This window comes from Myotis yumanensis, unplaced genomic scaffold, assembly GCF_028538775.1.
Source record: "Myotis yumanensis isolate MYYU_CA2020_CCGP unplaced genomic scaffold, mMyoYum1.0.hap1 SCAF_3, whole genome shotgun sequence".
NCBI lineage: Eukaryota > Metazoa > Chordata > Mammalia > Chiroptera > Vespertilionidae > Myotis > Myotis yumanensis.
The window spans coordinates 152,821,838-152,845,854 of record NW_027223754.1 but is presented as its reverse complement, the minus strand read 5'-3'; the positions used below and the strand labels follow the sequence as shown (position 1 = coordinate 152,845,854).

Genomic DNA, 24,017 nt, shown 5'->3' with positions numbered 1-24,017 from the left:
TAACATCGTAGTGGGTCAACCTTTTTTTTTTTTTAATTTATTGATTAAGGTATTACATGCGGGTCACTCTTTTTGTTCAGAGTTTTTCTTCAAGATTTTTTACAAGTCTTCTTTCGTGGTTTATATTTTACTTTTAGCTTTATTATCTAGAATAAACAAGGAGGAGTTAGAAATCTGAAGCTGTTTAAACAGGGCGTGTGACAAGTTATAAGCCAGCAAACTTTGTGGTTCTGTTCACGAGCCTTGAGACAATGCTATAAAGTTCTGGCTCTTTTTGGGAGACTGGAGGTTATGTATCGGGGGGTTAATAAATCACACTCACATTTATGTTCCCTGGAAAGCATACCTAGCCAAATCTCTTTTCCAACAACAGCCTGAACAGTCAAAGCAGACTTTGTGTGCAGGGGCAAACCACAGTCTGTCTGGGAGACAGTAGTCTATAGATTTTTATGTAAACATGAACTGCTTTCTTCAATGGAGGCTTTAAAGCCGAAGGCCTGCCTGAGCGCCCTGTATGGCAGGGTCCTATGGCCCTTGTTGGGAGAGTACGTTTTGACCCATGTTCTTGGTCCAAGTTTTTTCTTCAAGCCCAGGAAAGCTCTGGCTCTGTGCCATCACGGCCCGGGAGGCTGCTCTGCTGGCTGTGGAGTGCCCTGGTATGAGCAATACCCAGTGTAAAAAACAGTGACCAAACCCGTCTCGCGTGGCTCCTGGTTTGCCTTGGTGTCTTCCTCAGCTGACTGGGGCGGCTTTGAGATGGATGGTAATCCTGTCTTTCTTCACTTTGTAGGAAAGACCAGAACTTGTTGTCTCCAGTGAACTGCTGGTATTTGCTCCTGAACCAAGTGAGGAGAGAAAGCAAAGACCACGCAACCTTGAGTGACATCTACCTGAACAACGTGATTATGCGCTTCATGCAGATCAGCGAGGATTCCACCAGGATGTTTAAAAAGGTACCCTCCGTCCGTCCTGCCGTACTGTGCTCTCCCGTAACCGCTCTGCCTGTAGCCACAACTGAGAAGGGGCTGGTGCCTTGATTCCTTAACGGGGCTCAAGAAATATTAGGTAAAAAAAAATAAATGTGTTCATATCCTGCTGAAAAGTGAAGCCTGAGCAAGCCTACTTGTAGAGTTAAATCACTAAATCTGTGACTAAACAATGTGAGCAAATTTTTGGAATGAGGAGTGTCTGCCAGTTGCACCTCTGTCCTTAGAGACGGGCTGCCTGCAGTTAGGAAAAACCAAACCCAAGAGGAAGAGCTTCTGATTCGGTGTTTGGGGCTCACGCCTGGTCAGAGACTTGTGAAGAACGAGATAACCAGATGTGCTGCTCTCTCGGGAAAACGTTATCGCACTTTCTTCTGACTCCCACCAGGCCAGCAGCGGAGGCGGTGATGGAGTGACATGAAAAAAATTCCACAGAGCACAGAAAATTCTGTCCCTTGCATGCCAGCAAGCTTCCTCCTTCCCAAATCCATTAAAAAGGAAGAAGAAACTGGACTTTTAAGTCTTCTTATCATTACTCCTAGTCCCAGCCAGCTCTCAGCAGTTCTTTTTTGTTGTTGTTTTTTTTTTTTAATTTGGACATTTTTGTTGAGAACAAGAACAAAATTGGACCATTTCCTTTGGAGAGAATGCAGCCACTTGCCCAGTTAGACTAGCTTTCAGTTTGTATGTTTGTAAGACAAGGGTTCGCCCCCTGCCCCCGCCCCCACCTCAGCTTTGTACTAGGGGTGCGGTTGCCTATACCAATATCTATACCTCTATTCAGTAAGTAATTATTAGTTTCAGAAAGTGGGGAAAGAACCAACTTGTGGATTAATGGCATATTTATGTTTCAAAGGGGCCCGTAGAACAAAGATGCAGTGTTAGGCAGGCCAGCTGGAAAACTTCTCAGTCATGTTTCATGTATCCACAGCAGATTTCAGTTCTGACCTAGAAATGTAACTTAGCCAACTCCAAGTCCTCTTTTGCTCTAGTAATTTGGGGGGTGGGGGGAGATGTTTCAAACAAAGGAGAAATGTGAAAAACATAACAAGACAATATTAATTAGCAAGACTATAAATACAAGAATATCCCGTACATCTTTAAAAGTAGAGATTTAAAACAGATAGTTTAGACTGCACCATGAGAGTGAAAGAAATTTCTCCTGCATCAGCCCTTTCAGCCAAGACCTCATTTGGTCAATGTTTGGTTTTGGTTTTTGTTTTTGAGCATCTTCTAGTAGCAGGAGATGGCGTTAGGTCTTGGAGAGGCTCTATAGATGAAGAAAAAACTAGTCCTCATTTATTTATCCATTTAACTAAACATCTTTAAAATGTCTGGCTGGGGAAGCAGAGTTAAAAGACATGTCCCTGCCTGCAGGGAACCCATTACCATAATGAACAGCTCCCCTGCTAAAGGGATGGAAGGAAGTTCTTCACAGGGAAGGACACACTGGCAGTGAGGCCTGTGGGAGAAGGAGGTGGTGGTCAAGCAGACAAGGACAGTGACTGTTCCCGGGAAAGCAAGAGTGTGGCATGTCCTGGGAAAGGGAAGAGTGTGATGTGACTGGACCAGGGATTGTATGGACATGAGTGATGGGATGTGAGGCTAGAAAGGACGGTCATATAAAAAGGGACCTTGTATGTCTTGCTAAGGTGTTAGGATTTGTATTTTGAAAATCAAAGTCAAGGCCTTGATAAAGTCGGTGGAAACCTAGAGCTGAGAGACGCATGGATTTGGATGTGAATGCCAGCTCTGCTGCGTTCTTACTGTATGAGCTCTGGAGGTGATTCTAAAGGCCCACTCTCTGAGGGAGGAGGGGGAGGACTGGGCAGAGGCTGAGCCTATGGAAGTGCTGGACCTCGGGTGGCCCATGGGGGCTGTCTCATTTTTTGTCCCCTATCCAGGCAAAGGGCCTCGTCTTTGTTTTGCATCATTGGATTTGAGCTGCCTAGGGGAAGGGCTAAGTAATCTTGGGATGGGGCAACTCCCTTTTGTGGAGAGTAAGTCCTAGAGAGGGATCAGCTGTGAGTCTCAACAGCCAGCAGCCAGCATTCCCAGTAGTTGTGAGAATCAGTTTCTGGCTCTTGAAGAAAAGGTCTGAAGGACGTATAGTCAACAAACACACACACACACACACACACACACACACACACACACGCACGCACACACGCACACACACGTTTGCTACCTAGAAGTCTCTTCTTATCCTCTGGGAGTCAAAAGAATTACAGTCCTTGGAACTGCGGATTTATAGACTCCTGGTTCCTTTGGCACTTAGTGGGTGAATGGTCTTCTCCTGACCATTGCTAACCGCTGGGAAGTTAATAGTCATTACAATTACAGATATCAAATCCTACCTTCCTCAAGTAAACCCAGCGGACTACACACCCACCTTCCCATGTATATTACTGATGGAAAAGGAAGAAAGGGAGGCAGAGGGCAAAAGAGAAGGACTGGAGGTCACTGAAGAGCCAGGTCAGCCCCTGAGGACACATCTGTCTTCTGGAAGAGCAGGAAGCCAGAACCCTACCTATCAAGTCCCCAGATCTTCAGGTCCTTTTAGGTTAAAAAGCAAACTCATCACCAGCCTTCCCCTTTTCCAGTTCTTCTTCCAGCATGTGGTTCTGTCAGATGGAGAGAACTTGTCAGATCCCGTCGGAAGTGACCTTTAGAACTGCTATGGAGTCCGCAGTGAGCACAGTGCTGTTCTTCTTGGGAAAGGATTTAAGACTTCCTCATTTCCCAAAAATCTTTATGGATCTCCGGCTAGATGCTGGGTTCAGCCTCTTATATCTTATTCAGTTCAGTCAGAGAGAATCCTTTACCAAACTGTAGAGTCAAATAAGAGTTCAGAGCACATCATTCTAGGAGTGTTTTCGGGACCAAATGAGTATAATAATCAAGAAGGCACAGATAGGAATACCTAATTCTATGCATAGGTATAGGGAACAGCTTCAAGACTTAAAGATTAATCACATCAAAACCAGTTGTAGAAATAGTTGCCTCCACTTGCCAGAAGGTTTTCAACAGATAGAAAAAGTGAAGCTTTTTTAAAAGAATTTATTTATTTTATATATATATAATCTACACTAATAAAAGACAAAGATGCTAATTGACCGTACCATCGCTACACCCATCAGCCGATCAGAAGAGTATGCAAATTAACCCAACAAAGATGGCCGTTAAATTTGCATACTGCAGGTGGGGCTGGCAGCGCCCGATGCTGCCCGTGGGATTCGGGCCTCGGATCCGTGACCGGCAAGGCAGGGCCGAGGGAGGGAGCCGAGGGTGAAGCCGCAAAGGGAGGGAGCGAGGCAGCGGAGAAGGGAGTGGTCTCAGGAAGCCCTATTCTTGCAGGAATAGGCCAGAGGAAGCCCTATTCTTGCAAGAATCTTCCTGCAATGGGCCTCTAGTATATATATATTTGAGGCCCAGTGCATGAAATTCATGCACAGGTAGGGTCCCTAGGCCTGGCCAGCGATCAGGGCTGATCTGTGCGGTGAATGGCAGGGTGATCGGAGGGACCCCAATGGCACCCACCTTGCCTGGCCTGGGGCCTGCAGGCTGGGGGCAGCTCCTGTGTTGAGCGTCTACCCCCTGATGGTTAGTGCACCTCATAGCGACCAGTCGTTCCCCTGGTTGTTCTGTCATTCAGTTGATTTGCATATTAGGCTTTTATTATATGGGATTTCTTTATTGATTCCAGAAAGGAAGGGAGAGGGAGAGAGAGAGAGAGAAACATCAATGATGAGAGAGAATCATTGATTGGCTGCTTACTGCACGCTCCACACTGGGGATCAAGCCCACAACCCGGGCATGTGCCCTAGGCTGGAATTGAACCTGGGACCCTTCAATCCATTGAGCCAAACTGGCTAGGGCAAAAGTGAAGCTTTTTTTTAAAAAAAGCATTACCCAGTTATTTAAATATCGATTATTTCAGATTTAGACCTGTAGAGTTGTACGTAAAGCTTGTTGATCAGAATAACATAGCAATTCATCTTGTAGACTTTGAAGTCAGATATTGTGGGTGTGAGTCTTAGCTTTGCTGATTAGTAGCTATGTGGACTTGGAAGTATTTATAAACCTCTTAAGCCTCAGTTTCCACAAGCATAAAGTAGATATAATAACTTATTTCAGATAATTGTATGGAAGACTTATGGATCATACATGAGAAGCCACTTAGCCCAGTGTCTGGACTTAATACATCCTAACTAACTTCAAGCTATTATCTTTATTATTATGTCTATTGTGCACACGTCCACACACCAGCAATAATTATGTAATGTGAGGTTACACTAGACATTATACTAAGTGTGTCCTCATTCTAAGGAGAGACAACCTCCTGTGATAATCACATCCAGGTCATCACAGGGTATTGGTATATCTCTTATATTATGATATCCCAAACCATATTTGTAATTGGACTCTGAGAACTGCCCTCATAACTTCCTTGCTTGTAGATGAATTAAAATTTTGGGCCTCACTTTTCAACAATTAGTGGGAAATCAGAGACTAGCCCAATGAAAACCTGTTGGCCAACAACCCCCACTGCCTCTCAGTTTCCCCCAAAGCTGTTTCACAGGGGGAGCCTTAACTCTGAGGCTTCATTGATTTCTTGATTCATTCAACAAAAATAGTTATTCAGTTCCAGACTCTTCATTATGTACGGGCAGGGCGGGATTCTGCTTTTACACTCTCAGGTTCTGCTTTGCCATTTTAGGAGAAGATCAGAAATTGGAGACTCCTTGTACACAGGGGTTTGTTTCATTATCAGCTCTCCCTTCTCTCCCAAAGAACCAGGATTAATGGGGTGCCTCCTGCCCAGTTTTCCAGCCCTGCCTCCTGGCGTGATGAGACTTTGCTGCCTTCTTTCCATGACTCATGCTGAAGAAAAGGGAGTGTTCTGCATCTGGTTTGGTGCCACGGCCAGAAAATGTGCAGTTCATGTGCTACACACACACGAAGTAATTCATGTCAGCAGTCACAGTTACAAGAAAGACTGCAGCCAGCTTGCAGTAATCACTTTATTTAAGCACCTTATCACATGATCTCATTTACCAATTTTACGAATGTTAATAGAAGTATGTAGTTTAGAGGGAGCAACATAAAGTGGTAGTATTTGAATGTTACATTATCTCTGTGTGTTTTCAATTATCTTCAAGCCTGTCATTTCCCCGTGGATTGTTTTCAGATTATTAATGTTTTTATCTTTCCTTGGTTTGCATAAATATGTGTACAAGTATAATTTATTTTGCTTTTCACCAATAACAATGCTATCTGCATGCTACCACTTACTGAATTTTAACCGTACACTGACCACTGTGCTCTGCACTTTTAAAAATACATATATAGATTTTTATTGTTGACAGTATTACAGATGTCCCCCATTTCCCCCCCTTTATCTCCCTCTGCCAAGCCCTACCCCCCTGCCCCAAGGCCTTCACCACCCTACTGTCTGTGCCCATGGGCTGTGCATATAAGTATATAAGTTCTTTGATTTATCTCTTCTTGTCCCCTCCCCCCCTCCCCCCCCCCACACACACACACACGCACACACACAAGGAGTTAATCAGTCTGTTTCATCGCTCCATGCCTTGGGTCTTATTTTGTGAGTCAATTCATTTTGTTCTTTAGATTCCACAAATAAGTGAGATCATGTGATATTTGTCTTTCTCTGATTGGCTGGGCTCTGCATTTTTTATACATTGTGTCATGCATTCTCATAGCTGCCTAATGAACAGATATTATAATCCACCTATCAGGGACAAGGAAGCAGAAGGCTCAGAGAGATAAATTGTAGAGCCAGGCTAACTGGTATATATATTCTTGTTTTTGTGCATATGTCTTAGACATAACTTAGATATAGTTACTATGATTCTTGGTGTTTTTGATGGTAATGAGAGATGTTACTCACTGTATAAGTCGGGACTTCGGAGAATTGGGTCTTGGCACTATGGTCTTGGCCCTATTTATTTCTTACGAAAATCCTGAGGAATGATAATTCTGGATAAGGCAGCAAACTCTGTCAGTCATCTGAGTTCTAAGTGGGGTTTCGAAGCAACAGAGACTGGCCCAAGCCACTGAGAATTACTCCACTTAGGCATAACTGCCATAGGTGATCAGATTCAGGCTCACAGGAATTAAATTAACCTACTTTGGTCTTGATGAGTATGTGGCCTAATTTGAAAGGAAGGATGACAGATTACTAGTGAGATTTGAACTTTGTAGTCACCTTTTATTTTGCTCAAAGCCAATCATATTTTACTTAAATACCCCAATAAGAAAGAAAACAAAGACATTTCCTGGGGGGCAAATGCTGTGTTTCCAATTAGATCATTTAAAATAAATTAATATTTAGAAAGATGTTTTAATATAAATTAGTAAAAGACACCAGTCTATTTGAGATCTCTAAGTCTGACCATATTTTGAAGGAAAGATCCATATGTTTTGAAAACTACTAATCTATATATGAAAGAAAAAGAGCCTATTTCTTTTTTAATATATAAATATATAGTCATTGTACAAACTTAGAAAATACTAAAAAATGTAAAAATGTAAATAAGAATTACCCACATTAGCACTACCTACTATAAATATTTTGGGCTATCTATTTTCAATATTTCTATAATAAACATATGTGTAGTATACAAACATTACATTTATAGGTATCTTACAAAATTGAGATTTCATTGCATATAACTTGGGAACCAGTTCTTTTCCTATAAAACATTGTTAGTGTTCCCATGTCTGGAAACAGTCTTTTAAAATGGGATATTTCATCCCTATATAATGTTTTAATATCTGCACAGCCAAGTTATTTTCCTGTTGTTTGGACATCTAAATCTTTCACACATCTGTGATTTTCTTATTTTTATGCTACATCGCTTGCAGTAGAATTATTAGGTCAGAGGGTAGCATTAGAATTTCATGCTTTTGATGAAATTCTTACCTTTTGCCTTTCTGGGATAAATTTGGTCATGGCTGTGATTTACCAATGAGTACCTATCCCCTGAACAAATAAAGTGACTATTTTATTATTTTAGCAGAGAGCTAGACCGTGTGATTTAGCATGCTGATGCAACAGTAGTAAATAATATAACAGGAGGAACTTTTCCAAAGCATTTTAGTGCAGTGTAGCAGAAGAATTAAATGGTATGCTGGTGGCCTCCAGAGACAGCTTAATTATTGATGGGGCCTGGAAAAATAAGTGAGAATAGTTCGAGCTAACACTGCTAGCCGGTTCTCGAGTTTTATTGATCCTATGACTAGCTCATTTTTCTAGAAATAAATCAAAACCACGCTCATGTCTTACAATGTTGTAGGTTTCTGAAATATTTTAGAAACTATTTTTACTTTGTATTTATGAATTGCTTACCAGGATGGCTGGCACATAGTAAGTGCTTAATAAATAGCAGTTGTTGGTGCTGCTGTTCTTACATTTGCATTTTTACCTCTATGGCTTAGTGACAGCGGGACATGTTTGACTTACCTGGGTATAAATGAGCTGGTGGGCGACTAGATAAGAGCATGCACTGTTGGTTCTGAAGCGTTATTAAAGACTTACAGGGGACACTAAGCAGATGATATATGTGTGTCGCCTTGGAAAGTGCTATCATTTTTTAAAACCTGATGTCAGGTAAGTCGACATTTTGTCATGCAGCATAATGTGGCAGTACCGACACTCATGTTAGTAGTTGAATACATAATTACATTGAGAATAGTTGTGTAAAAGCACTTGAAACTTATTTATGGTAAAAAAAAAAAATCTAGAAGTATATGGGCCAAAACTATTTTAAAGGGATATCTCTGTTATTTTAATTTTCTTCTGTTTGTTTATCTGGTATTTTATATTGAACATATTATATAAGACATACAAGAAAACAATTATTTATTGTAAACTAAAAACGTGGCAGAGTATACCAGTCAGTGTTTACTGTAAAGAAGTGGGGAAACTATACCCATTAACTAACTCAGCCCCAAATGCTTTTTATTAATGGAGAATTAGCCTGTTCTCCAGGCACACTTGAAAACTATGCATTGTGTATGTAGTGTTAAGATGATTAAAATGAAGGGGGAAAAACATCGTATCAGGGAACTTCTGAGCAAGGTGGCAGTTTGCACATGGGCTCCCACTGCCTTTCCTCCCAAGTTGTCTTTGAAATGACTAATCAAATATAGAAATAGGAAAAGCTGGAACAGTGCCTTTAACTTCAAGCAGATCCTAATACAGTGGGGCCTTGACTTACGAGTTTAATTCATTCCGTGACAGAGCTCGTAACTCAAATTACTCGTATGTCAAATCAATTGTGAACGAGTGAGACACGTGATGCTGGGCTGATGTTGTGGTGTTCACTGTGACGTTCGCTGCGCCAACTAGCGGTGGGGTATCTGAAGCTGGCTCGTAACCCGAATTTTAGCTCGCAACTCAAAGCAAAAAATCGGCAAGAGACGGCTCGTATCTCGAAAAACTCGTTAGTCGGGACACTCATAAGTCAAGGCCCCGCTGTACTCCTTTGCTCACTCTATTGGATCCCACCTGACTATGAGTTGAAGTCTATAACCCTGTCTCCTTTTTCTATCTTTAGTTTCCTCTACAGCACTTATTCCTTTCTGACATAGTGTATATTTATTTAATGTTTGTTCACTTGCTAGTTCCCCTCAAATTAGATGTAAGTTCTTGAGGGAAAGGACCTCGTCTTGTGCACTGAAACAGTGACTGGCACATAGTGATGCTCAGTAAATACTTATCGAATGAATAAATAGTGAATACTTATGGCTATATTAGAAATCAGAGATGAGTGTAATCCACATAACAGAAAGTTCAAGGCATTTTAGCAAGACCCAGTGTTGACGGGGCTGGATTTAAGCAACACTGTCATGTGCTGTCTACTTCCTAAAAAAGAGGGAAGTCAGAAAAGGGTGTCCCAGGAAACCCAAAGGTACTAGGGAGATTACAGAGAGGGTGAAGATTTAAAAAGCAAGTCCATAAAGTTCTTTTCTCACTCCTGGGCTCACCCCTGAGCTGTACAGGTTGGGTCTGATCTTTAGCAGTATACCTACCTATGACTTGGAGAACTGAACTAAGGGATAGACCGTTGCATGGGTTTTAGACTGGCCACTGGTTGGTACATATGCAAGACAGATCCAAATAGTGTTGGAAACAGAACTGACATAAAAACCACAACCCATCAAAGGCTGGTCAGAATTTGCATCCTGAATCCAACCAGGTTGATTTCCTGATAAAACAAAAATATCAACATTCTACATAAGATTTAAACCAGACCTAGATTCTCAAAACATAATCTTCAAAATATCTGAATACAATCCAAGAGTACTCAGTATATAAAGAACCAGGAAAACCTCAACTCATGTGGGAGGAGACGAGCAACAGACACCAATTCTGAGCGACATAAACGTTGGAATTATCTAACAAGGACCTTTATAGAAACCATGATAAAAATGTTCCAAGAAGTAAGGGCAAGCACTCTTGAAATGAATGGGAAGATAGAAAGTCTCATCAAAGAAATAGAAGATATAAACAAATGGAAATTTTAGAACTGAAAAATATAGTGATCAAAATGAAAAGAAAACAAACAAACAAAGACAACTCACCAAATGGGCTCCATAGCAGAATGGAGATAACAAAAGGAAGAGTCTGATGAAATTCTGTTGATCTTAAAGATAGAAATTATCCAAACTGAACAACAGAGGAAAAAAAGATGGAAAATAATAATAATTAGTGCCTCAGTAACCTTTGGGACAATCCCAAAAGTCTGCCATTTATGTCAGCAGAGTTCCTGAAGGAGAGGGAGTGGAGAAAGAGTGTGTGCAGAAAAAAAATATTGAAAAAGTAATTGCAAGAAAACTTCCCAAATTTGGCAAATAAAATAAACCTACATATTCAAGGTGTCAGCAAAACCCAAACTAGATGAATCCAAAGAAGTCCATATCCAGACACATTATAATCACATCGAAAATTAAAGATAAGAATATATTGAAAGCAGCCAGAGGAAAATTGATCCATTAATTGTGGGAGAACAACAATTAGATGAATGTGGATTTCTCTATGCACTAAAGGCCAATAGCACCTTACTGATTGTGCCAACCAAAAGCACCTTCAGATACTAACAAATATCCCTGGGAGTTGCAGAGGGAACTGGCCCTCATTGAGAACTGTTGATTCAAATTGATCCTCTTTTCTCCTAAACAGATTTTTAAAAAGATTTGCTTTTCCAATTTGATTTTTTTAAGTCACCTGGTTTACAATTCTAGAGTAAACTAACAAACATTAGTTTACTAATGGAGCAGGTCAAAAGGCCAGTTCCTCATTTGCCATAAAGAGGAATAAAAACATTGTTCGGCACCAGGTTTATTTAGGTTCAGTTATTTGTAAAAGATCAGGACTTAATGAAGTTCCTTTTCAAAGAGCCATAGACACTGAATCCTTACCCACTATCCTCATCCAAGAAGGAAATTGCATTCTTAAGGAAAGAACTGATGAGGAGAGAACATTCCAACCATGTGTCTAGGTGTCTGCACTTGAGAACGGAGTTTACAGCAACCCGAGAACAGTATTCAGGTTGCTAGCCAAGGTTTCTTACCAGTTGAAAACTCTGTTTGCTTCCACATGGTAGGATTCTAAAAGATTTTCAGCAGCTGCAATAAATGCCATATTAAGGGATACTGCACATATAGCAAATATTTGAATAAAGGGACATGTGCGATACCTTGAATTATAACAACCCAAAAATATGCAATTGTAAGGAGATACTGAATATGGCTGTCAGATTGATTTTAGTACCTTTTACATCTCAAAGGAAAAAATATTTTCTCATTATTAGGTAAGTAAGTAGAAACAAACAGATATTTTACCAACTAAATACTTTGTGAGCTTAACGTAGGACTTCTAAAAATAAAAAATTTTGACACAGTATGTATGAACTATTTAGACTGAGAAAAACCAGTGATGTTCAATAATTGATAGTAAATAAGTACATATACCATTTTTACTTTTTAAAATTTGATCGTTTCAATGGAACAGAGAATCATAATTGGCTAATGCATGACCTTAAATAAACATGCCCATAAAAATTTCATCTCTTTAGGTCTAAAGATGGAGATTGCAAGGACTGACTAAAATAATTCTCTTTTATTATTTGGCAATCCTATATAATAAAAGCCTAATATGCTAAGTCTCTGGCCGTCCACCAATCAAAGCGTAATATGCTAATGATATGTTAAGGCTGCTCAACCACTCACTATGACATGCACTGACCACCAGGGGGCAGACGCTTCAACTGGTAGCTTGCTGCTGGGGTCTGGCCAATTGGGACTGAGCAAGATGGGCTGCACACGCCCTGGAACCCTCCCGTGGCCCCTCCCTGGCTGACCAACCTCATGCATCCCTCCCTGGCCCCAATCATGCACCAGTTGGGTCCCTCAGCTTGGCTTGCGCCCTCTCGCAATCCAGGACCCCTTGGGGGATTTCAGAGAGCCAGTTTCAGCCTGATCCTACAAGCCAGGTCAAGGGACCCCACTGGTGCATGAATTTGTGCACCGGGCCTCTAGTCCTATAGAATAAAAGGCTAATACACAAATCGACCAAACGGCAGAACGACCAGTCACTATGACATGCACTGACCACCAGAGGGCGGACACTCAATGCAGGAGCTGTCCCATGGTGGTCAGTGGGCTCCCACAGGGGGAGCGCCACTCAGCCAGAAGCTGGGCTCACAGCTGGTGAGCACAGCAGCAGTGGCAGGAGCCTCTCCCACCTCCACGGCAGCGCTAAGGATGTCTGACTGACAGCTTAGGCCCGCTCCCTCCTAAGCCATCAGTCAGACATCCCTGAGGGCTCCCAGACTGTGAGAGGGTGCAGGACGGGCTGAGGGGACCCCCCCCCCCCATGCACGAAGGGCTTCTAGTCCTATATAATAAAAGGCTAATATGCAAATCAACCGAACGGCCGGTTGCTATGACACGCACTGACCACCAGGGGGCAGACGCTCAATGCAGGAGCTTCCCCCAGCCCGCAGGCCCCAGGCCAGCCAAGGCGGCCCTGATCATCAGCCAGGCCTAGGGACCCTACCCATGCATAAATTTCATGCATCGGGCCTCTAGTATCATATTTCCATTGAAAAGTCATGACAAATCCACTGTAACTTCTTTTCTTTCCCTTTTCATTTTTTCCCCTGCACCTTACTGAGACCAGCTTTCCTTTCCAAAACAGAGTAATCATTCCATTTCATTATTCATTCAACAAACCTTTATTATCATTATGCGGCAGGCACATACAATGATGAGTGCTAAGGTCACACAAGTAAATACAAATCCTTAATTGGTACCCAAAGGAGATTATAATTAAGTTCGTGGTTAAAAGAAAAGAACTGCAGAGGTAAAAACTGCATTTTAAATTGCTAACTGCTCTTACAGAGATAGGGCCCAAGACCACACGAGCTCAGAGGAGCGAGTAAGGTACTCCTAGGAAAATGGAGAAAGGCTTCACAGAGAGAGGAGCATTTGATTAAAGTCTTAAAACATGGTGAGATTTGCAGAGGAATTGGAGGAAGTACATTTTTCTAGACAGAGAGAACAGCAAAGAAACGATCTTGGAGTTCTGAGAAGATGGGTACAGGTCGGGGGCTCTTGGTGGCCCCGTGTATTGAACTGGTAACAGTATTGAGTGGTACAGATATGTTGCCTGGACCGAAAGCTCACTCAGTGACACAGCTGGCTGGGTTAGGAGTGTCGCCTGTAGCATGGGAAATAGATGTACATGTGGGATAACCACTCTCTGAGATCCAGAAAGGATGGACCCAGGTTAGGGAGGTGCAGCAAGAATTATGATGATCAGTTTGAGGATCTAATCAACGAAGGAAGCCAAGGGAGATTTTTAAGCCGGGATATGGCATAACCAGCCTTGTTTTTCTAAAGCATTCTGAAGAGTAAATGTGTTCAGAGGGAAGGGGTTGGGAGGTGGGAAGAGATTAAGCAAAGAATTTATATGCATTTATGCATAGCCTATGGACAAACAGTAGTTCAGGGAAGGCCTGGGGAGGGGGCAGGAGCAGGGAGGAGGCGGTCAATGGGGAAAAAGTGGGGGGGCATCTATAATACTTTCAACAACAAAGATACATTTTTTTAAAAAAGAAGAAATTGGAATTGGAAGAAATTGGTCTTGAGGACCTGGTGAGGAAGCTGTTGCATAATAATCTGTTTATTTTTGCTGTATTGTGAATTATGGCCAGAGAGCAGATCCATACTTGCAGTGATACCGCCTTCAAAAATTTTCATCCATGTAAATTAAGGATGAATTGAATGCTGTTGCTCTTTCATAAAAGGTCTTTGGCAGTTTAATACCAGAATATTGCTAGTCAGTCCATCCTAATCAGATTTTCTTAAGGCTTCTGCTCCTTTAGCTGATGGCGCTTTAGCTTAATGGAAAAGGAAGAAGGGTGTAATAATTCCAAGATCCCCGGGTTTGCAGTGACTGTACAGACAGGTTTGGCTGCCTCCACAAAACAAGGCAACTGTAAGTGACCGCAAGTCGCTGGGAGATGTGTGTGCCTCCTGATCCTCCCAAGATATTAGCCCCCACACCCTGAAGTATAAAGTGCCCTTTTAATATCCCTAGCTACAAGACAATGAACAATTATCTGGGGAGCAAGGAGAATTCGCTCTCATTTCTTTAAACTGTCATATAAGGAATAGTTGAAGTTTCTGGGAATATTTAGGACAGAGAAAGAAAGCCTGAGCTAGGACACAGTAGCTGCCTCAAGTATTTGAAGACCTGTCATAGAGTAGATGGCTTAGATTAACTAGCTCTGTGAGTCTACAGGAGGTAAGCCCAATTAGGAAGACCCCCAGGAAGACCTAACATTTACTGTAGTCTGAAGTCTGCCAGGGCCAGCTCAGAATTAGAGTTCTGCTTGGTTGTATCTTTGCAGTGTTCTCTGGAATGGACATCAGGTGACCCTCCTTGGTATAGTACCTCAAACACAATGAAGTATTCCATAAATTGTCTTGAATTATGATGAAGTGACTATCTCAGACATGCTGACTTGAAAGTTGATACGAACAGACTATTGCATCAGGATTTAGAAAAACGAAGGGTGACTTCATGTGATGAAACAAAGTATGACTTATGGGAAATATTTTTCCTATTCCTTAGGCTACCTTTACTTAAATCCATTGTTAATTCTATAGACCAGTTAACCAGTTCTGAAATGGTATTATTAGTATTAGGCTAAATATAGATCTTTAAAGGAAGTTTTTGATATAGGTTAAATTCTTGACCAATTGATTTGCTAATTAATTTTCAGATTTGACTCACAAGTTATATATAGAAAACTTACTTTAAGTTGAATAAGCTTAAATCAGACTGTATTGAAATTGTTTTGTTTATCTCTCACTAGAGCAGTGGTTCTCAACCTGTGGGTCGCGACCACTTCGGGGGGTTGAACGACCCTTTCACAGGGATCGCCTAAGACCATCGGAAAACACATATATAATTACATATTGTTTTTGTGATTAATCACTAGGCTTTAATTATGTTCAATTTGTAACAATGAAAATACATCCTGCATATCAGATACTTACATTACAATTCATAACAGTAGCAAAATTACAGTTATGAAGTAGCAACAAAAATAATTTTATGGTTGGGGTCACCACAACATGAGGAACTGTATTAAAGGGTCGCAGCATTAGGAAGGTTGAAAACCACTGCACTAGACTCTAAGGCCACTTTTCTATCTTTGGCACCTAGAAGGTACTCATGAAAACCAGTGGAATGAATGAGGAAATGCATGAATGAGTGCATGAATGAATGAACTTTTACCAGTAGCTGAAAGACTCCTTGCCTTTTACTGACTAATTCAATGGATGACTTATAAATGAGCAAACCTCCGACTTATTGATTTGTTTTTGTAAATAGTTCCTGGATTTTTGTTACCGCTGTGCTATAAAGACTGAAGTTATGGGTTTCTAGACAATGTGTTCTAGTTTGCTTCACCACAGACTATACTCATGGCCCCAGCTAACCATGCCATAGATGTAACCTTGTGGTCACCCTGGGGAGCAGTGTAGCTAAGGACCTCAGAAGAGACAAAGGCTTTAGTGATAAAATACTAAACTCAGGTTCATCTACTAAAGCAGCGATTTAGTAAATCAGCCACTGCGTAAGCCTAAGTGATTATTCATTTAGTGATACTGAAAAGGTATTTCCTAACTTACCACCATTTTGAGGAGAGACATATCCATAGCATGCATTGTGTTTCTTAAAGAGTTAAGGAAATGTAAGCTGAAGGTGAAAATAGTGGTGTCACCTGCTTTATTCCCTGTAGGATTTTAAATTTCAGACTTGGGTTTCTTAACCTGTCTGTTCCAGTGCCGTTTGTCCCTGGGAGGTTCTGAGTGACTTTGGTGTGTGTGACTCTGCACCTTTCAAATTGTCTGCTCGCCGGCTGCACATGGCAGCGGCAGGCCTTTTCACCGGGACGCCACCCGCCACATCTGCCTTGCTGTTCCTTTAGTGAACACATTGTATGCGGGCCGTTTTTGCTAATTTTTTGCGCAGATGGCAACGTTCAGTAAAATTACGATAACTTTAGTTTTACAAAATTTTTTTTTCAATGAAACTTTTTGTGATTTACTATAAAATGTATACTGAACTATTTTTCTTAAATTTTAAACAGACAAATACTGGAAAACTCATTGGAAATTGTGTTTACCAGTCAACGTACAACGTATAAATACGTTTCCCGCATCCAATGTGTGAATATTCGAGAAGAGGCCCCAGATATTTCCTCTAAGATTAAGTTTTGTCTCATTTCAAAAATGAAGTTCTGGTTCCCTTGTGTGTGTGGTTCTTTATAATTTTCCCACGTTTTCTCCAGCGTGGGGTTTTGCCTGAAAAGATATTTTTTTTTCTTGGGAATGAAGTAGATCATGAGGCTAATTCCATGTGCTGATATTTAGTTGTCTCTTTTAATAAGTACTAAATCTTGTCCCTGGACAGATAGAAGGGAAGTGTGCAGGACACTATCGATATTACCCAGAGGCTTGGTTCAGGCCAGGGAAGCCCAGCCCAGCCTTCTCCGTTAGGCGTTCTGGAGGACACTGATGCCTCTGTCTTCAGAGTCTACATGAATTAAGGGGAGCTGTCATTATAAAGACACACGAACATGAGCTTTGGACTTAAAAGCACTTCACTGGGGAAGTATGGCCTGACCCCTTTATCCAGAATTTACATCCAAAACAGACCAAGGGTGAGACACTAAAATCATTCGAAACCCGCTCATTAAATATTTAATCTGGTTTTCCTTTTTCTCCCTACTCCCACTCTGACTCAGCAGAAGGTTAGGATTTGTTGACTGGTCCTCACAATAGATTTACTTTTAAAAAAAAATACTCTGCCAGAGGCCAGGCACCCTCTGAATTGGTCATTTAATTCAGCCACGTAGATGGCTTGATGGATTGCTCAGTGCACTCACATGTGGTTGTGTTACTATGCTCTGTGTTCCGCCTTCCTTTCTCTCCTTGCTGGTAGGTTCCAGGGAGCAAGCCCACAGGCCTCCAGGAATAGAGATCCTGGCCAAGGCTCTGCAGAGTGAACTGTTTGGGCACGTCTGGCTCCGCGGTGAGATTGGGAACCCTGGAAGGCAAAAGCCACGCCTTCCCCAGCTCCGGGTCCCATTCACTCAGCAGACATATGTGGAACACCTGGTGTGCCGGCACCAGAGCAGGCCCTGGGAATAGAAAGGTGATGGGGATGTACTCCTGGCTCTCAAAGAAACGCTGTTTATGACGAAAGAAACGTAGGGAGCATCATCATAATGGCTACATAGCATCAGTTTAACACTCACCGTGTGCCAGGTTTTGTGTTAGATGTTTAATAAGGACCACCCCAATGAAGCTGTGACATGGGGCTATTGGCACCTCCATTTTGCCATTGAGATAACTGAGGTCTCGCAAAATCATTTAACTGATACACAGACTGTAACAAGATCCTTTGAAAACAGGCAGTTCGATTTTAATGTTTAAACTCTTAACCACTAAATTATATAGCCCAGGAGCGGTGATAGATGACTAAAGATATTATGAAATCATAGAGAAGGGAAGATATAATGTTTTTTTATTTGGGGTTCAAGGCCAAGTTACAAGAAAGTTTTCACAGAGTAACATGTAGGATCGTCAAAATCAGGCAAGAGAAGGAGAGTCCAGGCGGAGGAGACGGCTTGGGGAAAGCACAGGGACCTGCGAGGTTCCGAGCAGGCTGAGGATGTGGTCTGAGATTTGTGCAACGTAAAGCACAGTAGTTAGAGGAAATGGTGGGCAACTAGAAAAATTTTAACTCCAGCCCCAGTCTGTGGCTCAGTGGTTAGAGCCACGACCCATGCATTTCGGGGTCGGGGATTCAATTCCCGTTCAAGGGCACGCATACCTCTGTTACAGGTTTGATCCCCAGCCCCTGCCTGGATGCCTGCAGGAGTCAACCAATTGATATCACTCCCTCCCTCCCTCCCTTACCCTCCCTTCCTTTCACTCTCTAAGAATCAATGGAAAATATATCCTCAGGTGAGAATTAACCAAATAAATAAATAAAGTGAACTTCAGGCTGAAAAAATATAGCAAATGTTTGATGGGTTTTAATCAGAGGAAGGGCATAATTAGATATTTATGTGTTTATTAAATTCTAATGACATACAGAATAGAGCCTTGGATGAACCCCCAATAATGACTTCAGTGACACTGTTGTCCTGGAAGCAATATCAACTTACTATAACTCCTTTTTAAATCTTGTAATATGTATTAAGCATCTTTAAAAAGGTCAATATTTTTAGCCCAGTAATTTCATGTCTGGGAATTTATGTTAAGGAAACAACACAGAATGCACGATAAGCCTTTAGACCAGCATTGGTGGTCATCGTTCAGTGTTAGAACATACTAATGAAATGGAATGAATAAGTAAATAATTGAATGACTGGTGGGAAAGAGTGGGAATATTGGAAACCATAATAGAAGAGTGGTTAATATACATTCACTGGGGAGTTATTGTGAATCCAGTTATAATGATGGTCTTAAAAATTTTTATGGTAACAGAAAAAAAAAGTAGAAAAGATACTTTATTATTATAGACTGGAGGCCTGGTGCACGAAATTCGTGCACGGGGGGGGGGGGGGCGGTGTCCCTCAGCCCAGCCTACATCCTCTTCAATCTGGGACCCCTCAGGGCAGCAGTCGGACATCCCTCTCACAATGGGGGACTGCTGGCTCCCAACCGCTCGCCTGCCTGCCTGCCTGATTGCCCCTAACCGCTTCTGCCTGCCAGCCTGATCACCCCTAACCACTCCCCTGCCAGCCTGATTGATGCCTAACTGCTCCCCTGTCAGCCCAATTGCCCCTAACTGCCCTCCCCTGCCGGCCCAGTCGCCCCTGCCTTCCCCTGCCAGCCCAGTTCCCCCCAACTCCCTTCCCCTGCCAGCCTGGTTGCCCCTAACTGCCCTCCCCTGCTGGCCTGATCGCCCACAACTACCCTCCCCTGCCGGCCATCTTGTGGCTATGGGCACTGCCACCTTTGAGGGCGGGGCAGTCAATTAGCATATTCCCTCCTTATTGGCTGGGACTATGTGAGGGTCAATTAGCATATTCCCTCTTTATTAGATAAGATTGATTCCAACTCATACCTATGTTTACATAACAAACTTGAAGAAATACAGCAAATTATAATGGTGGGGTTTTATCCTTCTCTATTTTCTCAATATTCTTCAGTGTATTTAATTCATTTGTATAATAGGAAAAGGTAAAACTTTTGGACTATTAATTTTGCACTTTTGTTTGAGGTATCTGATAGATCAAAGTGACAATACATATTAGACAATTAGAAATAGACTTGGTATTCAACTCTGGGTTTACACATTGGAGATATTCAATAAGTGTCAACTGAATGGAAGTTCTAACCATTTTTCTTTCTTTTGGGTCAAAATCCTATTAAAATGCATTAGAAGTTTTACCATCATTTGAACAAGGCTTTTATTAATGGGGGGTGGGGGGCGGGGGTGGGGGGACTCTTTCCTTTTTCAACTCCAAACCTAAAGCCGTTGAAGGGAATCTCCTTTCATGCAAAAGTAAATTTAACCAGCCAATCTCAAGTAACATAGAAATACTTTATTTCAAACATGTATCATTTCATAAAGTTACTTTTTCATGTTGTACAAAGAGAACATTGATCGCTTGCCTTCATGCCAGTATCATTTTTCTTCCGTAGCCGTTCTTACTCAAGGGTCCAGGGTCTGCTCTCACTGTTTTCAAATTCAATGAAATAGAAGCCAGAGGCATATTTAACCTATTGAATGTTGGCGAATTTCGAATTCTTGAACCATCTGATTATCCAGGCATTTTCTAATGAGAGGGTTTCAGTTCATTAGTCTAGGGTGCCAGCGCACTAACTGTGTGCCTCGGCAGGTGTGCTTCGGTTTAAGATCGCTTCTTTGGGGGTGCAGAGTGGTATTGAGAAGGAAGGGTTGTTTTTCACTGTGACTGTAATAAATTGGAAACATGCTTACAGTCGGGGTGGGGGCAGCGTGTGATGGTCCTTTCGTTGTTTCTGTGTCATGAGGACAGGGACCATGACCCAGCACTCAGCTCCTCAAGGGCCTCTTTCACTAATCGTATCTATCGTATCACGCTGGCTCGAGGGATCTGAAACACGAACGTGACAATAAACAGTCAGCAACTTGAAATAGGCTTGCTGTTCAGCTCTGGGTTTATTCATTTCCTAGTGGGCGTTGGATTAGTTCATCCAATACCACGAGGAGTGGGACCCCACCGAAGTGGAACTTCGGTAATTTCGTGTATGATGTGATATGGCCAGGAAGTAGGGACGTAAGAAATGCCCACGGCCTGCGGCACGATGTTCGGCACCCCTCCAAATCAGGAGTCACTCGGAGGGGGATCTCAAGGCCAGAGCGAGGGCCTTCAAAATCACATCAACCTGCATCTGCCAAGCACTTCCTACGGGGAAGGCGATGGAATTAGGGTCCATAGAGACCAAAAAAGAAAAAAGAAAAGCACAATGTGGCCTTTTCACGCAAGGGAGTTGCCATTATAAACAGTGTCTGGGGGGAGGAATAATCATGATAACATTATGGGACATTTACTGTGTGTTAGGTACCGTTCTGTGTGCTGTGTCAGTGTCATCTGGTTAATGCTGTCATCCACCCCCCCAGACAGGTACAAGGACCATGTTTATTTTCTAGATCTGGAAACTGAGGCCCGAGGGAACCCAGAGTCTTTGCGACTTCAGACCCAGGCGTTCTGACTCCAGAGTCCTTTTAAGCATTACGCTACTAGTATATTGCCTCCCACACAAATTTTATATTTCCGGACCTCTGGGGGGAAGGGGGAAGAAAAATGTAAGAGTGTGCTGGGCAGAGCACAGCTTGTCTGTAATGGATTCCTTCTACCTGATCACTTGCATTCTTGTAAAATTTGAAATATACAGAGAATCTTCTTGTTTGTTCTCAACTAGTTGGCCTCGGATGGCATGGAGTGCTCTTATCATGCAAACCTGTCTTTAATCTGATCCTAAATATTCTTGACTTGGGGCTAAGTGGACCTAAGGGATGATTTTTGCTTGGGTTCTAAAGACTTAGCCCAGAAATATTTTCTTTCTGGACTTGCTACCTGAAATATGGTCAGCTGAGCAGTTACTGGCTGGCCTTTGATCCCGTTAGAGAGTTCTGAATTGGTGGCCCGGATCCTTGAATGAAATCTGATAGTAAAATAACACCAAGCTCAAGTCACAGAAGAGTGTGGTGTAATATATATGGTCAGAAAAAACAAGATTTAGGAAAAATAAAATGAGTTTCAATTGGCTTCTTTGCTCACTGGGGACTTTCTTTCCACTCTTGAGTGATTCTTCACCCGCCTCTTCACATAGCAGAGGCACAGCCAGCACAAAACCTCTGACTCCAACCGAGAGACTTTAGGAGCTATGGGAGCTTGAGAAACAGCAGCGCTCCTCACAAACAAAATTGAGTTTCTCAGAGTCAGGTACCGCTCTGATGTCATCTTCCCATGTTATCTTCCAAGAATTTTCGCTTCATCACATTTGGCCTCTTTTGAGGGAGGCCGGACCCCGTGGCCTTGGGCTCACAGCTGGACTATTTCATCGCAGTCCTCGTGTTTCCTTAAGAGGGGTCTGTGGGCCTTTTCTCTCTGCCCTCTCCCCAGGGGCCAGCTTTCAGCAATTACAGGAACTACGTCAGCTGTTACAGAAACACAGTAGTTCAGCTCGTTTACGGATTCACTTCGCCAGTGTTTATTGGCAGCTTCCTACGTGCCCGAGCCTGCCCTGGACTGGGGTGAGAGTGAATGCCTCCTTAAATTCCATGCCTACGTGTCTCACTTGCCTCATCCTACTCCTGGCCTTGTGCCCGAGTACGGTGTAGGACACCAGGCTCACAGAGCTGATAAAGGTATGGCCTTTACCCCTCATACCGACAGTCCAGTGGCAGACACACAAATGAACCAGTGGATGTTGTTGTTACTGTCTCAAACTGTAAATTAAGCCATTCTACACATTTTTTTTCCACTTTGAGTAGCTGACTTACATAATGAACCCAAAACAGAAAAAACAAACAAACAAACAAAAAACAACCACACACACAATTTGGATATATGATTTCCTTTAAAACTGCTTACAGATTTGGCTGAAAAAAAATATTCAGATATTACCAAATTCTCAGGATTAACCTAGGGAAGACTGTTTTAAATGCTGTTATTCACCAACTGAGTAGAAGAGTAACACTCTTCTTTTTTTGTTTTAATGAGAATAATTATAATAAACACAGAGGTGAAGGTAAGTCAACTGTAAGTGGTCATACCATCTCATTGCTTTGAAAGTGCTTTCTTAAAATTATAGTCAGTCAAATAGTTATTTTGAGAAGGGAGAATGAATTTCCCTTTTGGTTTCTAACTTAGCTTTTTTGGAATCGCACCGCAAAACTCCTTTGTGACAATATCGAGATGGGAGACAGGATGTAGGCATGCATTTTTATTGCCCAGTTTTGTAACTCAACTTCTGAGCAAGCGTGATGTTTCTTCCCCTGCTTACCTTTCCTCTCTCTTCTTAATAAAGTCTGATTTGGATGTCGGGAGAGCCATTCAGACTGTTCAATCACGTGTTCGCTTCTGTCCAGCCTGTGTTGACCTTTGGTGCATATATCTAGTATTTGGAAAGGTCCTTCTGGTCAAAGATGTTTCTTTTATTAGGTGTGCTGGCCTTCTGTGGTGTTACATACTACATTCTCCTTTTTCTAGTCAGCGGACTTTTTAAGATGTAAATAACTTAGGAACAAGTTTCTATTACATTTTAAAATATTCTTTCTTAATTTCTTCTTAATTACAGAGCAAAGAGATTGCATTTCAACTTCATGAGGATTTAATGAAGGTTCTTAATGAGCTGTATACGGTAAGCACATAATCTTTCTTCTTTTGCAAGACTCTTTGGTTTAGAATTATGGTTTGCAGAAATACTGCTTTTATTAGAACTCATTCCAGCTAGGGTGTTGACGGATGCTTGTCCGGTTGAAATAATGAACCAAGTGGATAGATGCACACTGCTGTATTCTTTTGCCATTGCCTACCAATTTGGGGAGACTGCATTCAGGTAAGTATGTATATTCAGTTATCACACTTTAAGAAACTAGATTATAGGTGTTCTAATATGACATGTTTTTAATTGGTTGGATCATATGTGATCTGCACATTTTTTTCAATTCCAGATATTGGTTTTAAATTGTTACCATTCTTAAATTAGCCATTCTGGTATTTTAGAAATTTAGAATTGCTTTATTCTGGTACTTAAAAATTTTTTTTCCATTTCAGTGAAATTGTTTAGGACTTACTATATTAAAATTAGTTTTGGGGGAGGTATCTTTTTTTTTTTAATTGATCTCAGAGAGAGGAAGAGGGGGAGAGAGAGAGAGAGAGAGGAACATTGATGTGAGAGAAACATCGATTGGTTGGT

At 41.8% G+C, this 24,017-nt stretch overlaps 1 protein-coding gene across 2 annotated transcripts in view; it reads left to right on the top strand.

The window, feature by feature from the left end:
* Nucleotides 1-24,017, top strand: part of SRGAP1 (SLIT-ROBO Rho GTPase activating protein 1) — a 255,335-nt gene that overhangs the window by 122,454 nt on the left and 108,864 nt on the right. For both annotated transcript variants that reach the window (XM_070409810.1, XM_070409811.1), the window contains exons 3-4: nucleotides 791-953; nucleotides 23,397-23,459. In XM_070409810.1, the coding sequence (XP_070265911.1) occupies nucleotides 791-953; nucleotides 23,397-23,459 (226 nt within the window). The remainder of the gene's footprint in view (nucleotides 1-790; nucleotides 954-23,396; nucleotides 23,460-24,017) is intronic.